The 14,549-nt window shown below is 36.8% G+C and overlaps 1 protein-coding gene across 12 annotated transcripts in view; it reads right to left on the bottom strand.

Moving 5' to 3' along the window:
• The window catches only part of UGGT2 (UDP-glucose glycoprotein glucosyltransferase 2), a 246,604-nt gene that overhangs the window by 138,382 nt on the left and 93,673 nt on the right, over positions 1 to 14,549 (bottom strand). For 7 of the 12 annotated variants that reach the window (XR_016212759.1, XR_016212760.1, XR_016212758.1 and 4 more), the window contains 4 exons: positions 14,350 to 14,481; positions 12,474 to 12,534; positions 6,511 to 6,602; positions 5,016 to 5,166 (listed from right to left, as the gene is read on the bottom strand). Coding sequence is in view for 8 of the 12 variants with exons in the window: in XM_089303495.1 (XP_089159621.1) it covers positions 5,016 to 5,166; positions 6,511 to 6,602; positions 12,474 to 12,534; positions 14,350 to 14,481 (436 nt within the window). In the remaining 4 variants the exon portion in view is untranslated. The remainder of the gene's footprint in view (positions 1 to 5,015; positions 5,167 to 6,510; positions 6,603 to 12,473; positions 12,535 to 14,349; positions 14,482 to 14,549) is intronic. The other 5 variants (XR_016212761.1, XM_089303496.1, XM_089303499.1 and 2 more) reach the window with 1 other exon arrangement.

The raw sequence follows: 14,549 nt of genomic DNA, 5'->3' as shown, positions 1-14,549 counted from the left end.
TAAAGAAGAACTAACTCCAATTCTTCTCAAACTATTCAGAACAATCGAAGAAGAGGGAGTCCTCCCAAATTCTTTCTATGAAACCAGCATCACCTTAATTCCTAAGCCGGAAAAAGATGCAGCACTGAAAGAGAATTACAGACCAATATCCCTGATGAACATAGATGCAAAAATCCTCAATAAAATTCTCGCCAATAGAATGCAACAACACATCAGAAAGATCATCCACCCAGACCAAGTGGGATTTATCCCTGGTATGCAGGGATGGTTTAATGTGCGCAAGACAATCAATGTGATACACCACATTAACAGACTGCAGAAGAAAAACCATACGATTATCTCAATAGATGCCGAGAAAGCATTTGATAAAATACAACACCCGTTCATGATGAAAACTCTAAGCAAACTGGGTTTGGAAGGAACATTCCTCAATACAATCAAAGCAATCTATGAAAAACCCACAGCCAACATCCTATTGAATGGGGAAAAGTTGGAAGCATTTCCACTGAGATCTGGGACCAGACAGGGATGTCCACTCTCACCACTGCTATTCAATATAGTTCTGGAGGTTCTAGCCAGAGCTATTAGGAAAGAAAAAGAAATTAAAGGGATACAAATTGGGAAGGAAGAACTCAAACTATCCCTATTTGCAGATGATATGATTCTGTATTTAGGGGACCCAAAGAACTCTACTAAGAGACTATTGGAACTCATAGAAGAGTTTGGCAAAGTAGCAGGGTATAAAATCAATGCACATAAATCAACAGCCTTTGTATACACAGACAATGCCATGGCTGAGGAAGAATTTCTAAGATCAACCCCATTCACAATAGCTACAAAAACAATCAAATACCTTGGAATAAACTTAACCAAAGACGTTAAAGATCTCTACGATGAAAATTACAAAACCTTAAAGAAAGAAATAGAAGAGGATACCAAAAAATGGAAAAATCTTCCATGCTCATGGATTGGAAGAATCAATATCATCAAAATGTCCATTCTCCCAAAAGCAATTTACAGATTCAATGCAATACCAATCAAGATACCGAAGACCTTCTTCTCAGATCTGGAAAAATTGGTGCTGAAATTTATATGGAGGCACAAGAGACCTCGAATAGCTAAAGCAATCTTGTACAATAAAAACAAAGCCGGAGGCATCACAATACCAGATTTCAGGACATACTACAGGGCAGTTGTAATCAAAACAGCATGGTACTGGTACAGAAACAGATGGATAGAACAATGGAACAGAATTGAAACACCAGAAATCAACCCAAACATCTACAGCCAACTTATATTTGATCAAGGATCTAAAACTAATTCCTGGAGCAAGGACAGTCTATTCAATAAATGGTGCTGGGAAAACTGGATTTCCATGTGCAGAATCATGAAGCAAGACCCCTACCTTACACCTTACACAAAAATCCACTCAACATGGATTAAAGACCTAAATCTACGACCTGACACCATCAAGTTACTAGAGAACATTGGAGAAACCCTTCAAGATATTGGCACAGGCAAAGAATTTCTGGAAAAGACCCGGGAGGCACAGGCAGTCAAAGCCAAAATCAACTATTGGGATTGCATCAAATTGAGAAGTTTCTGTACTGCAAAAGAAACAGTCAGGAGAGTGAAGAGACAACCGACAGAATGGGAAAAAATATTTGCAAACTATGCAACAGATAAAGAGTTAATAACCAGAATCTACAAAGAGATCAAGAAACTCCACAAAAACAAAACCAACAACCCAATTAAGAGATGGGCCAAGGACCTCAATAGACATTTTTCAAAAGAGGAAATCCAAATGGCCAACAGGCACATGAAAAAATGTTCAAGGTCATTAGCAATCAGGGAAATGCAAATCAAAACCACAATGAGGTTTCACCTCACCCCGGTTAGAATGGCTCACATGCAGAAATCTACCAACAACAGATGCTGGCGAGGATGTGGGGAAAAAGGGACACTAACCCACTGTTGGTGGGAATGCAAACTGGTCAAGCCACTATGGAGATTCCTCAGAAACCTGAATATAACCCTACCGTTCGACCCAGCCATCCCACTCCTTGGAATTTACCCAAAGGAAATGAAATTGGCAAACAAACAAGCTGTCTGCACATTAATGTTTATTGCAGCTCAATTCACAATAGCTAAGACCTGGAACCAACCCAAATGCCCATCAACAGTAGACTGGATAAAGAAATTATGGGATATGTACTCTTTAGAATACTATACCGCAGTAAGAAACAACGAAATCCAGTCATTTGCAACAAAATGGAGGAATCTGGAACACATCATGCTGAGTGAAATAAGCCAGTCCCAAAGGGACAAATACCATATGTTCTCCCTGATCGGTGACGACTGACTGAACACCAAGAGGAAAACCTGTTGGAGTGAGGTGGACACTATGGGAAACGGTGGCTTGATCAGCATAGCCCTGACTGTTAATGAACAACTTAATACATTATCCCTCTTAGTAGTTTTTTTATCTGTTCTACTTAATATGACTGGTTTAGTTCTGTAATTAATGCACAGTTATTCTTAAGTGTTAAAAATTAACTGAAATGTGATCCCTGTTGAACATGGGAGTGGGAATGGGAGAGGGAAGAGAGGTATAATTTGGGACATGCTCAGGCTGACTTGCCCCAAGTGGTGGAGTTGGAAGCATACCAGGGGATTCCAATTCAATCCCATCGAGGTGGCATGTACCAATGCCATCTCACTGTTCCTGCTGATCAATTTCAGTTCACAGTTGGTCATGGTGGAGGTACTGGGAGTCAAAGGGAGCACATAGACAAGTCTAGTACCTGCTAACGCTAACCGATGGAGTAAATAAAGGGGAAAGTGATCCAACATGGGAAGTGAGATACTCAGCAGACTCATAGAATGGCAGATGTCCTAAATAGCACTCTGGCCTCAGAATCAGCCCTAAAGGCATTCGGAGCTGGCTGAAAAGCTCATGAGAGTATTTCAGGCATGGAAAGCCAAGACACTCTGGCAAAAGATCTCTGTGAGTGAGATCCCAGTGGAAAGAACAGGTCTTCAAAGAAGGAGGTACCTTTCTCTGAAGGGAGGAGAGAACCTCCACTTTGACTATGACCTCGTCTAAACAAGATAAGAGTCGGAGAACTCAGAGGGCTTCCATAGCCTTGGAAACTCATGACTGGAGCATAGGGAGATTACTGATGCCATAGACAGGAGTGTCAATTGGTAAAGTCAACAACAGGAGTCACTGTGCACTTACTCCTCATGTAGGATCTCTATCCTTAATGTGCTGTACATTGAGATTTAATGCTATAACGAGTACTCAAACAATATATTTCACTTTGTGTTTCTATGGGGGTGCAAACTGTTGAAATCCTTACTTAATGCATACTAAACTGATCCTCTGTAAAAAAAAAAAAAAGAAAAAAAAAGAAATTATCAATTCCCAACTTGACTCTCACTGGGATTAAACATGACAATAGGTCTGCTCTGATTTCATCATCATTTAAAAAAAATCATCTATTATTTTTCACTTTATGTTTCTGTGTGGGAGCAAACTGTTGAAATCCATACTTAATGTATACTCAGCTGATCTTCTGTATATTAAGATAATCGAAAATGAATCTTGATGTGAATGGAAGGGGAGAGGGAGTGGGAAAGGGGAGGGTTGTGGGTGGGAAGGACAGTATGGGGGGGAAGTCATTGTAATCCATAAGTCGTACTTTGGAAATTTATATTCATTAAATAAAAGTTTAAAAAAAATAAATAAAAAGAGAACTAAAAAAAAAAAAAAGACTCTTAGGAAATCACTGAACCTGGAAGTGGTCTTGGGGAATGCTCTGGTGTATGTATGTATCCATATGTGTGTGTATATCAATGTAGGAGTCGGAGTCCCTAGCTTGCTAAATGCCGGTCTCTCTTCTGCACTCTGGCTTGCTTGCTTGCCTGCTGTATAGGCCTCATCTTGGGCCATGAAGGGGGCAGGCCAGGTCCTTGAGAAGAAAGAAAGTAAGCTCCCCTGGAATTTATGACCTTCTGCTCCCCACCTGCTCCCCGGGAATTTATGGCCCAATGCTTCCTGCCAGTGCCTCCCCGTGCCATCCACTTTGTGTTGCTTTCCCCCCACATAACGTATACAGCCTATACGTTTAAATGAACCAATGAACATGTTAGGTTCCAATACTTTGCCATATAGAGAGTAAGAAGGTAACCTACGTAGGAGATGACCTGCACCCTTGTAAGTGTGAGGCTATAAAAACCTCTCTTATGGAAAGGAGAGGGCCTTTTGCCTGTGCACTGCTAAAGGGCTGTGTGCGGGTAGGAGGTCCCAGCCGGCAGGTAACAAATAAACCTCTGCTTTTGCATCCGCGACTGTGCCTTGTGCATTGACTGGGAAATTCGGACACTATACAACTAATCTGTATTGTTGGGGAAAATCAGGAAGGACTGTTTGAGCTGAACTTTGAAAAAAAGTAGGAGTTAATTGGATTAAAAAAAAGAAAGAAAGAAAACATGCTTTCCAAGCACAACCTATGGGAGAGTGGTGAAAAGAACTCATAGTCTGAGAAAGTAAAAAGCACAGACTAAACTGAAAACCACTTGTGTGCTTTTAAGCAAGTGAGGGTGATGTGATCAGATTTCAGAAAGATTCACTCAGGTTGCAATACAAAGACAAGAATGTTAGTAGGCTACTTTAAGACATCTAGGCAAGACTTTCATTATGTTAAGGTGGTATTCTACATTCCTCAGATTTTAACTATTAGGTATCTCATTGTTATTCTTACCCACAGTTATTCTGTTCTTGTTATTTTGTTTTCTGAAGGAAAGTAAGTAGGTGTTCTTGTAAGGAAATACAGAGAATAAGAGGAGGGGCAGAAGCCACAAGAAAGGAAGGAGAGGAGTTCATATACCTACTTTTTATTTTTACTGAGCACTTTCCCAAAATGGTTAAATGTATTCTAAAGCCTGCAAATACTTGGTTATGTGTTAAATATATTAAAGGTTCTAGAACAAGGAATAACATAAGTACTTACCACTATAGAAGAATGCCGAATGTCCAATATATAGGAGTATTCCCAAACATGGGAATTTAATTTTAAAAACTTGCTCATATTTTCCCCATGGATCCCAAGATTACGAAGGCCATTCATCATTTTTCCATCTAATTTCAGCATATCCAGAATACTTTTTTTTAAAAAAAAAAAGAAATTACATTTTATTTTGCTTTGCCTGATTAAAAATAGCTTTTAAGGTTTGATAGATTTCTAAAGCATTAGAAAGTTCCAGTGGTATTTTTATTAATAGCCAAAAAATACATTACTAAATTAAACTCATTAATAAATAAGACAAATATTTCTTCTAATTAGTCATACACTGTAAACTTAGATGTTTTGGGGGCATAAAGGGTAATACAATCTAACATTCATCTGAACAATAATCTCCAAAGTCTCTTCCAGTTCTGACATTTTGAGTTGCACACTTTGATGGTCTATTCTTATAGGCTGTTTTGTACTGACAAAAACATGTATTTGGGGGGATAAGATGGATAACGGGTACCAAAATGTAGATAGGAGGAATAAGTTATAAAATTCTGTAGTGACCACTGACAATAATTTACAGCTAGAAGATACGATTTTCAATATTCTCAACACTGAGAAATGATAAATATTTGAGGTGATGTAAATGTTAATCATTCTGATTCAGTCATTACACATTATGCACATGTTATAAAAATATCACACTTAGGGTAGGAATTTGGCCTAGAAATTAAGCCAGCATTTGAGATGTTCACATCCCATATTGAAGTGCCTAGGTTCGAAGTGTCAGCTCTATTCCTGGTTTCAGTGTCCTACTAATACATACTCCGGGAGGCAGCAGATGGTAGCTTAAGTAATTGGGTCCCTACAATGCATGTCGGATCTGTACCGAGTTCTTGGCTTCCAGTTTCAACATAGCCCAACCCTAGCCACTACAGGTGGGGGGTGAACCAGTAGTTAGAAACTCTTATCTTTTGTGTGTCTGCCGCTCAGATAAATCAAAATTTACAAAAATTATATTATACCCTATAAATATGTACAATTATGTCCACTTAAAATAAAAACATGCATTTGCTTTACCTTTAGTGATTCTTTGTATTTATTTATTTATTTATTTTAGATGCAGAGCAACAGAAGAGAGACAGATAAAAAAGAGACACAGAGTGAGATCTTCAATCTGCTGGTTCACTCCCCAAATGGCCACCAACAGCCAGGTATGGACCAGGTTGAAGCTAAGTGGATGAAAGGGGACCAAACACATGGGCCATCATCATCCACTGCTTTCCAGAAGCAATCCCAGGGAGCTAGATCAGAGCAGAGCAGCAAGGATTCAAAGCAGCTTTCTGATTTAGGAGACCAGCGTAGCAAGCAGCTGCTTAAACCACTGCACTACAATTCTGGCTCCCTGATTCTTTGTATTTTTTCAAATACTAAATTCAGATCATTTTTTAACCTTTATATAAGTAGTTTATATCAATAATTTAATACTTGCCTAAAAGGATCATAAACATCCATATCAACACGAAGGCCATTTATAAATAGGCGAGCATCACCAGGCTGAATTTCAAATCTATCACGAAGATCCTTGAAATGAAGCCAAATAACAGTTAGCCAAATGACAGAACAATAGTCCTCTATGCCAGAGGTAACCAAATTATTTCTGTAGAGACACGGAATAAATCTTGTAGGCTTTGTAGGGTATAAAGTCTTTTACAACTATTTATTTCTACCTTTCTAACATAAAACATAAACAAATGGGCATAACTTTATTCTAATAAACTTTTATTTATAAAAATAGGTGGCAGGCCAAATTATGGACAAGAAGTATCTTAACCCTCCCTGATCCAAGTGATGGGAATCTAATCATAGGTTAGAAACAGAATGCAAGATTTGAACATTTTGATTTAGTGAGACAAAATTTTAAAGTGTCAATGCTATAATGATTGCTTAATACATTTTATATAATATGTATGTGCACATTTAAAATCTGATGGATGGAATATTTCTATTCCTTGAGGAAATGATATTTGAGGAGAAAAACTATGGTATATGTAGAAATATTTGGAGCTCACTCTAAATTCATAAAATTTCTCTTAAAGCCATGTTTAAATTTTCACTGTCATTCATTCAGTAAACATTTTGACTTTATTCCTTGTGCTATTAACAACTCTAGGCCCATTTCACAAGTACAACAAAGTTATCAAGATCAATGGATATCAAATCTAGCTTAAATCTTAGTCTTGTTACCCACCAGTTGAAAGATTTGGGCAAACTCAATTAGCTATTGCAATCTTTTGTTTCCTCATGTATAAAATGGGAATAAATGTATCAATCTGTTTTGCTGTGGTTTAAATGTAATACATATTATCTGAGCCTAATCATATACAAAGCACTCAAAAATGAAAGCTATTATTAGAATACTGGGTCAGAAAAATTGATTTAGGAAGAAAAACAATTTTAACAGAATGCATTTCAATGATATATATGTGACATACTAGAGATTTGTATAAATTACTCTGAAAAAGTAGAGGAAGCAACTAACTTGAGGAGATTAAGAAAAAACTTCACAAGACCTTTCTGTCTGTAACTCTACCTAATAAAAAAATTTAAAAATATCTTTAAAAAAAATTCCAATTCAATCCCATCAAGGTGGCATGTACCAATGCCATCTCACTAGTCCCAGTGATCAATTTCTGTTCACAATTGATCATAATGATAGGACTAAGAGCCAAAGGGATCACATAAACAAGACTAGTGTCTGCAAATACTAGCTGATAGAATAAAAAAGGGAGAGAATGATCCAACATGGGAAGTGAGATACACAGCAGACCCATAGAATGGCAGACGTCCTAAACAGCACTCTGGCCTCAGAATCAGCCCTTAAGGCATGCGGATCCGGCTGAAAAGCCCATGAGAGTATTTCAGGCATGGAAAGCCAAGACACTCTGGAAAAAAAAAAAAAAAACCTAAATGAAAGATCTCCACGAGTGAGATCCCAGTGGAAAGAACGGGTCATCAAAGAAGGAGGTACCTTTCTCTGAAGGGAGGAGAGAACTTCCACTTTGACCATGGCCTTGTCTAAATATGATCAGAGTCAGTGAACTCAGGGGGCTTCCATAGCCTTGGCAGCTCATGACAAGAGCCTAGGGTGATTACTGATGCCATAAACAAGAGTGTCAATTTGTTAAGTCAACAACAGGAGTCACTGTGCACTTACTCCTCATGTAGGATCTCTGTTTTTAGTGTGCTGTACATTGAGATTTAATGCTATAACTAGTACTCAAACAGTATTTTTCACTTTATGTTTCTGTGTGGGAGCAAACTGTTGAAATCTTTACTTAATGTATGCTATACTGATCTTCTGTATATAAAGAGAATCGAAAATGAATCTTGATGTGAATGGAAGGGGAGAGGGAGTGGGAAAAAGGAGCGTTGTGGGTGGGAGGGACGTTATGGGGGGGGAAGCCATTGTAATCCATAAGCTGTACTTTGGAAATTTATATTCATTAAATAAAAGTTTAAAAAAAAAAGACTTCACAGAAGTGAATTTTTCTTTAAGTTAACACTGAGTTGAGCTATACACAGAGAAAGGAGATTAGTAATTTTTAACAGGACAGAGATTTTCCTTGTTTCATACTGAACACTATCAAGAGATTACACTCTAACATCACAAGTTTCATAGGTGAAATTTTAATTTTTTTTTTACTTCTTACCTTTCTATAAATTACTTGTTCTAAGAAATCTGCATTCCAATTTTAAAATCAGCAGATGCCCTAAGAATTCCTAGTATCTGCTATTTTCTTTCAACCTTGCATTGAATCTTCATACCCTCTAATTCAAGCTCTTTCCAGTAACCTATTTACTTCTGTTTCAGGGCGTTAAGTAGAAAATGCAACAAGCACACATACCCATCCTAGATTGCTAATACCCTCCAAACTGTTTATTCCATTTGCAGTGCCTTGAGTAAAGGTGCTCAAAAATCAGATAATACTAGATTGAACACTTAATTACTGAAACATTATCAGCAAGAAGAAATATGTCTGTTGGAGATGGGTGTTCACAAATTCTTCTCTTTTCTATGCCTCAGAGGGCTAACCTCAAATCCTGGAAAAGTAACCTAAATGTATTACATAAAGTGACCCTTCTTGAACATGGGGTTAAGATTTTGATTTTGATTTTTAGTAACATGATAAACCAACAATTCTAAAATCCTCTTAAATAAAGCACCAAAACCCTAGATTAAAGTATATCCTGTAAATGTAGATCAGCTTTAAATGAAGTATCCACCTGAGGCAGAGATGATACAGGAAAATGAATCCAGAGACAAACACACACTACTGGCCCTGCTTTGAGGAAACTAGATCTTCCTGGGTAACCTAAAGCTTGGATTTTGAAGGTTTAATCTCAGAACAATAGAATGAGTTTTGGACTTAGTGCAGGGAAAAGAATCAAAGATATTCTCATGCACATATAACGAAGTGCTATACTCACAACAAAAAAATGAACTAGAAAACCAAATAATATGTAAAAGCAGGGCAGAAATTTGTCTACTTTGCCTTAGTCCTTGGAAGAGTAAAAGTCTTCCACGCCAATTTATGGTTTATGGCTTATTGTTACATGGGTTTTGAAGCCTGATTTCACACTATGTTTTGATGCAAAACAATATAAAATTAAGACATTTTATTTAAAATGAAATTAAACTAGTAGTGCTCAGAAATACATATAATTCCCCATCGAGAAGAATTCACTTTTTTAAAAACAATAGTTTAATCCAACATGAGCCTAGAAATCTCTTTAACAACCACTGAAGCTTAAGCTAAAGAATTTCTAACTGGCTTTCAAAAGACAGGTTGAACTTTATAAGAGCAAGCTGGTTTATAAACATGTCTAGAGGTTCCTAAGGTAAAACTATATACATTCTAAACATAAAAAGTTGAAGTTAAATTAGACAGCAATCTTCATATAGAAAGGCTTGCATTTTTAGGATAAGAAATATGAGAAAATAAGATTCTAAGGAAAGTTTTAAAGATAGAGTTTTAGAAAGATAATGTTCAAATCTAAAGTTTTCACACAAAGAAATCAGTCAGAAACTATCAGAGAAGGTGTAAACTTTTATTTGACTTAAGGTATCACGATTTGAATTTTATATTTAAGTATCTATTATTTGGTTAGGTAATTGAAGTTATCTGTTTTGCACTGCTGAAGCAAAGAAAAAAAAAAAGGCACCAAACACTTGGCCATTATTTTTTAAACAACAACAACAACAAAAAATCCCAGAATATAATTTAACAGCTCTTAACAACAAATAATGAAAGAAACACATTGAATTGACATTGAATTTAAATATCACCCAAATACAGATTCTGGCCATTCAAACCAGGGATTATCAACTTTCAAGGAATATTTCCTGATCATTGGAATTAAAGCAATTTTCTCTGAAATAAAAACAAACTCAAATTCATTTATACAACTGAGCATGGTTATAATATATTTAAATAATTTTCATATGAGTCCACAGTCAAAACTATAAAAAGCTATTCACAAAGAATTCTTATGCTAATCTCAGCATCTTCTACACTGTTCCTCATCCCTTACCGCAGCCATTAGACACAGATGTTTTTGTTTTTAAGTTTGTTGTTCATCCTTAGTGATTTTTTAGGTAAACACAAATAGATATACATATATTTTTGTTTTCTCTACTTTCTTACACAAACAACTTACTTGCTAAGAAAATGCACTAATTTTTAAATTTTTGATATATTGTTTCTCAGTTTCATTCTAATTGATATTTCTTTTATGAGTGAGAAGCTATCATCTTTTTATTTTTTTAAGCCATTTGTTCACATGCATTGCAGGATATATGGTATGTATGGATGACATACTGGAACAGAAACATACATCAGGGCAGCCACGTCCCAATCCATGTGCAGTAACATCACAATGGAAATTTCTGACTTTCAAGTCAAAGCCATTCTCTTTCCCAGGGATGGAACTCGAGGTTCTTTAGTTTTTCTCACATGCCCATGGGCTTGTAGGCAACATGGACTGCTAGCCCAGACACATTTCTCCCCCAGTAATTGAAAGAGTACCATTATCATCTTTGCCCTTTCTCCTATCATTGTGCTCTTGAAAAGGTACTTGATCAAGAAGACCATTTGAAGTGTCATAATTATTTAGTTTACCAATTAAACTCCAGATTTATTTTATGCCATCAAGGCTTTCTTCTAAACTGTTTCACTTAACACTGCAGCTAGGGATAACCACATAATAAAATACTGACCAATGAGATGGAAGACAAAGTCTGTGCAAATATTCCAGGAAAGCTATAGTGAGAATGAACATGGTTTGTGCCATGCTTCCTGCCTCTTTCAACACTGGGTACAGATAGGAAGTCCAGAACTGTGGCTGCCATCTTGCAGCCATAAAAGGAGAGCCAAGATGTTTTCATGGATGCACTCCATTACACTGTGGAGCATTACTACCATAATTCCATACACATCTACATTGAGACTTATTTTTATGGAAAAGAAGCAAACTAAAGTTCAGGGCCCAGTGAGTCTGTTGTTAAATCAAACCTGTTCCACGTAATACAGTCAAGCAGTAGTGTAAACACTTTATAAGTATTAACATAATTAGGGTCATTTGGGATCCAAAAGTAAGTTAGGAGATCATATGGCAGATTCTTACAAAACTACTGATCAATTGTGTCTTATTTTCTATACAAATCTAATAATACTCATGTGGCCTAACACTGACTCAGTACTAATAAACTTTTAAGTAAAATCAGTTATGAAAAACAAAACAGTTAACTTGAAGCCTTTGTTAACCTGTGAGGAAAATCATAATATGTGCTAGAAAATCTACAGCCTAAAGTGAAATAAATAGTGGATAGTAGAACATCAGGAAAGACTGACTACAATCACAGAGTATATACAACATAAAATAGATAACATAAAAGTGAAAGAACTTGAACTATTTCAATAAACAAAAAGTACTAACATTTCTTTTTGTATGAAAATTAAATATACAAATCCTGAACGCTGGTATTATTGTGGTAATTTTTTAAAGTAATTTAAGCCTGCGCCACGGCTCACTAGGCTAATCCTCCGCCTTGCGGCGCCGGCACACTGGGTTCTAGTCCCGGTTGGGGCACCGGATTCTGTCCCGGTTGCCCCTCTTCCAAGCCAGCTCTCTGCTGTGGCCAGGGAGTGTAGTGGAGGATGGCCCAAGTGCTTGGGCCCTGCACCCCATGGGAGACCAGGAAAAAGCACCTGGCTCCTGGCTCCTGCCATCGGATCAGCGCGGTGCGCTGGCCGCATCGCACTGGCTGCGGTGGCCATTGGAGGGTGAACCAAGGGCAAAGGAAGACTTTCTCTCTCTCTCTCTCTCTCACTGTCCACTCTGCCTGTCAAAAAATTAAAAAATAAAAAATAAAAAAAAGTAATTTAAGCAAACCTTTTGATTTTGCTGTATTTCTTCCCTCATCTGGTGACTTACAGGAATTCTGGTTAGAGACCTGGGAAAATAAATACTGATTTTAATTAATTTTAAAGTATTCATGACTAAACAGTAATTCTGTATTATACATTAGAGAAGAAATTAAAATCCCTAAACTCTTCAAGACTGAAAAGTATGTATTTCCATATAGACTAATTTGACAATGGTATTAAGGATTTTGTTTGACAAGCGTATTTAAATACAGAATGAGATCATCTAAATTTCATGGGCACTAATTGTATGTATTAAGTATTGTCATAGCTTATTTACTGATACTAATTTTTCAAGAATATTTCATTGAAAAACACTATTCTGTCTTGTTTTTTCCATAGAGGTAACTTTTGTGTGAATTTACCAACTTCAACATATGTTTAGATGTAAATAGGCGACATTCATAATATAAAGAGAATTCTGGCTTTTTATCTTATCAGAGTCACCATGTCTAAAATACTGATAACATAGCTGTCTTTTTAATATCCTTGGGGTATTGGTTTCAAGACCCCAAACAGATATCAAATCCATAGATGCTCAAGTCCCTTATATAAAATGGTGTTGTATTTGCATGGAATCTAAGTACATCCTCTTGTATACTTTAAATTATCTCTAAGTAACTATAACGTACAATACAATGTAAATGTTACGTAAATAGTTGCTAACACTGTATTGTTTAGGAAATAATGACAAGAAAACAGATGTTTGTATTCAATACAGACACAGATATTGTTCAAATATTTTTGATCCTTGTTTGGTTGAATTGCTGTATATGGAACCTGCAGAAACAGATGACCTACTCCACTCACTCTCGAAGATATTATAATCCCTAATAAAGACAGATCTTTCTTGTCACATGCACTGTATTTATTCAACTTGATAACCCTTAAGAATATTTAGTTACATATCTGTCAATTTTATGCATAGCAGAAAATTATTTAAAACTTAAATAATTGTTAAATGTAAAGATTACCAGCACAAAGTGAACCTTGAAACAACCCACAATAACCATTTATTATGTCATTGTTCAGCAGCATTACAAAAAATAATAACTGGAGATTAAATAATAAAAATGTTTCATTTAGTGACCATTTCATTTTAAGAAACATTTATTGATTTTCTACTAGTAGCTTTAGGGATAGGTATGTTCAAGCCTTCAATTTAGCCATTAAGCAATGTTAGCACATTTTTAAAATTTTGATTAATGACTAGCCACAGTTTGTAATATTAGAACCCCTGAATAGTTATATTGATTTAAATACAGCTAATCAATTGTCTTATTAAAAACTGTAACTATTTTACTTTACTTGTAGCTGATACAGCAATTGCAAAATTTATCAATAACTGAGTATCCACCCACATATAATTCATATTCTGGCATATAAACACTGACTTATGAAATTATTGACTGCTTAAACTAATTGAGTTCAATCAATATATTCACTCTGAACATGTAAATCAGGTAATGAACCTCTTTACTTTCAGATAATGAATCTCTATTCTTGCATTTTGTGGCCAACGATGTAAAGGCAAAGAATGTAAGATTTAAGCTTCTGTAATTTGTACTGTGGATAAATGTACAAAAATAACATTTGAGGGAAAAAAAGAGGCAAAGTAATCACCCAACAGTTAGAAGTTACACTGAGAGGGCCAGCGCCGCGGCTCACTAGGCTAATCCTCCGCCTAGCGGCGCCGGCACACCAGGTTCTAGTCCCGGTCGGGGCGCCGGATTCTGTCCCGGTTGCCCCTCTTCCAAGCCAGCTCTCTGCTGTGGCCAGGGAGAGCAGTGGAGGATGGCCCAGGTGCTTGGGCCCTGCACCCCATGGGAGACCAGGAAAAGCACCTGGCTCCTGGCTCCTGCCATCGGATCAGCGCGGTGCGCCAGCCGCAGCGCGCTGGCCGCGCCGCGGCAGCCATTGGAGGGTGAACCAACAGCAAAGGAAGACCTTTCTGTCTCTCTCTCTCACTGTCCTCTCTGCCTGTCAAAAAAAAAAAAAAAAAAAAAAAAAGAAGAAGTTACACTGAGAACATGGGTTGCTTTCC

This window comes from Oryctolagus cuniculus, chromosome 9 (assembly GCF_051225735.1).
Source record: "Oryctolagus cuniculus isolate XC-2025 breed Fujian yellow rabbit chromosome 9, ASM5122573v1, whole genome shotgun sequence".
In the NCBI taxonomy this organism is placed as follows: Eukaryota; Metazoa; Chordata; class Mammalia; order Lagomorpha; family Leporidae; genus Oryctolagus; species Oryctolagus cuniculus.
This window is presented reverse-complemented; position numbering and strand designations above follow the sequence as displayed.